We start from the raw sequence: 2,772 nt of genomic DNA on the forward strand, positions 1-2,772 counted from the left end.
TGTGACTGTAAATTCAACCCATTTGTAAGCAGAGGCTGTTTCTACTGAGTTTTTATGGGTGTGAATAATGCCTAAATAAATGAATAAGAGGAACAATTCATCTTTGAGCTTGCGTAGTGTTGCATGCATGTAAAGTGTTCCCTTCCTTGTGTTTGCTTCTGCAGTGCTTCTTCGGGGGGAGGAGGTGGTAGGGGCGCACCTCAGCACTATCCCAAGACTGTCGGCAACAGGTTTGTCATTTGGAATTGTACTGGCGCACACTCGATGTATACAGATTTAATTATTACCCCGATGGCCCTAGTATGGTCCCCCACTGCAGAAAAAGGGGACTACACGACTTTGTTGATTTAAAGAATTCCAGGACACTTTGATTTGAATACACTGAAGGCAGTGTGGGCTTATTTTTACAACTAAGGGTAGAAAAGGAGGAAAGTGTTTTTTTAAAGGCCTTGCAACAGAGTACTCCCACTTATGTGAAGGGACAAATATTGTTTTGATGGTGCATTATTATCTTCATTCAGCTATTTCTGTCAGAACAAATACCCATAGTCGAATATAATTCAAATGGTATTTATTTTTTTATATAAATGGGTTGTCTGTTTCTGTCTGTTTGGGGGGGGGGAATGTTGATCTTGTTGTCATTAACTAGCTTGTTCTTGTTTCATGACTGCAACGTTAGCTAGCCCTTCAGCTCCCAGTCAATTTTGACTTCATATATTAACTTCTAATAGCTGTGTTCTCATTAACGTGACAAAATGCAAGAAACAGTTTGCAAATAAACGGCTAAAAAAACATTAAAGTAAAAAGTAGTCACAGAGCTGTTTGGCAAGATATCAATACCGTTAGCATGGTCGCTAGCTAAAAGTACATGTATGACATTTTGGCTGGGCTTTTGATTTTAAATCTATTTGATTTAAAAACAAATCACATTTAACTACATTACATGTAATGTAGTTACATTAAAAAATAAATTATGATTTCTATGAATCAATTTTGAATCTGTAGAGCTTGAATCGCGATATGAATGTTAATTGATTGATTTGTTTATTTTTTGTAAACAGTCTGGCATTGAGTAATGAAAGTCGGCCATCTCGAGGGGCGGCACCAATCGTCCATATGAAAATCTCACTGCACACATTGAATAACACATTGAATACAACAACACACAGGGTGATGTGTCCAGAGCTGCACACGCTTAGCTACCAGCGGAGCTAACTGGGAGATTAAACTGTTGTCCTCTGTTTAGCTCACCTCTGGCCCGCCTATATCAGATACACCGATGGGACGGGTGCAGCTCGCCTCTGGCCCGCCTATATCAGATACACCGATGTGATTGGTGATCGGCTACAAGGGCATAGTTAATGGGCAGCATTACTCGATGCCAGAGTAACTCGCTGAGCAAATTGAAATTGTGCTCTCGCGGATTTCCAGGGTACAGCGCCGTGTCGTATGGGCCCCTTTTTTGAGGCTAAAGTTGGAATGCCCTCTAGTGGATAGAACATTTAATAATAACAACCACATGCTGATGGTGTCACTGGCCTGAGTACTGCCATAAGATTAATAATAGCCTAAAGTTTAGCGATAAATATTATATATGACATTTTAATGGTAATAGTATAGAGGACGTTTTAAGTATTGTGGAGATGTGGTTCTTTCCTTATTGTGACCTTTCTGTGCAAGTTGGACACAAGTTGATAGTTTTTTTTAGTGCACCATTTGTAGTGTGAGTGTGCACTCACTTGTAAAATAACTAGTCAATACATTGTGATTTACATTTGTTTAAATTATTCTGTCATTCTTTCTTTTTCCCTCCTGCACTGATGGTCTCTACATACCTTTTCTGCACATGTATTCAGTCGTAATGGCCTCTTCCCGACCAAGTAGTTACAGGAACGAAGTTATAGGAACAGTCCACTTCTAAACATTTATTCTAACTACTCTCCCCCAAAACCGTTTTTTTCCATTTGCGTTCACACTGGCCAAATGACCATTGGAACTGACCTTTTGTTACCATAACACAGCCATCTAACCACCACTATGCTGAAAAGGGAAAAGACCCTGCCCTGAAGTAGGAGCTGAAAGGCCAAAGGAATTTAATTATCCCCAAACCGGTCCAGTCGGTACACAAGGAAAAAAAAGATTCTAGGAACGTTATGTTCTAAGAACTAGTTAAGGATGGGACAACGTTTAGAAAACTGAACCGAGGGGGTTTTTGGGTGTTGTTTTTAACAAAAACACCCCCCATTATTTGCCAGGAGCAGCAGCGATAAGGTTGGCGCTCCCATCCGCTGTGGAATTGATGCATTTGCATGATGGCTGTACAGCGCATTGAGACAATGAATGGAACATAGTAACTCATTTGCATGCCAACACTCACTCATATGCACTTTTAATCACTTAGAATCACACCAAGGTATGTAGGCCCACAATATTCATCCTTTCATATCTATAAAATTTCCAAAATGAAAGCAAAACTAGTCCCACTTTCTGTTTGACAAGTCCCGTGTTTGCACCATACGCTATAGTATCAGGAATGTCATTTTTGTGACTCATTTGACCAAAACACTAACGTTTCTAAATTGTATTATTTTTTTAGGTTGGTGTGGATGTGCGCGATCAGATGGCAAGTTGTGTGTTGACTGTTGAACTAAAAGACACACTGTCTAGGGAGAGATGACGGGACAAATATACTGTAAATGCTGAGGGGGGCTTATTGTCCTTTTTGTTTAACCAAATGTGATGTTATTATTTGCACCATAACTTTTTTTTTTT

At 39.6% G+C, this 2,772-nt stretch overlaps 1 protein-coding gene across 1 annotated transcript in view; it reads left to right on the plus strand.

The window, feature by feature from the left end:
• eif4g2b (eukaryotic translation initiation factor 4, gamma 2b) overlaps nucleotides 1-2,772 on the plus strand; it is a 51,497-nt gene that overhangs the window by 33,970 nt on the left and 14,755 nt on the right. Inside the window, exon 3 of the mRNA XM_032524702.1 lies at nucleotides 165-230. Coding sequence (XP_032380593.1) covers nucleotides 165-230 — 66 coding nt within the window. The remainder of the gene's footprint in view (nucleotides 1-164; nucleotides 231-2,772) is intronic.

The sequence above is a fragment of the Etheostoma spectabile genome, chromosome 8 (assembly GCF_008692095.1).
Source record: "Etheostoma spectabile isolate EspeVRDwgs_2016 chromosome 8, UIUC_Espe_1.0, whole genome shotgun sequence".
NCBI lineage: Eukaryota > Metazoa > Chordata > Actinopteri > Perciformes > Percidae > Etheostoma > Etheostoma spectabile.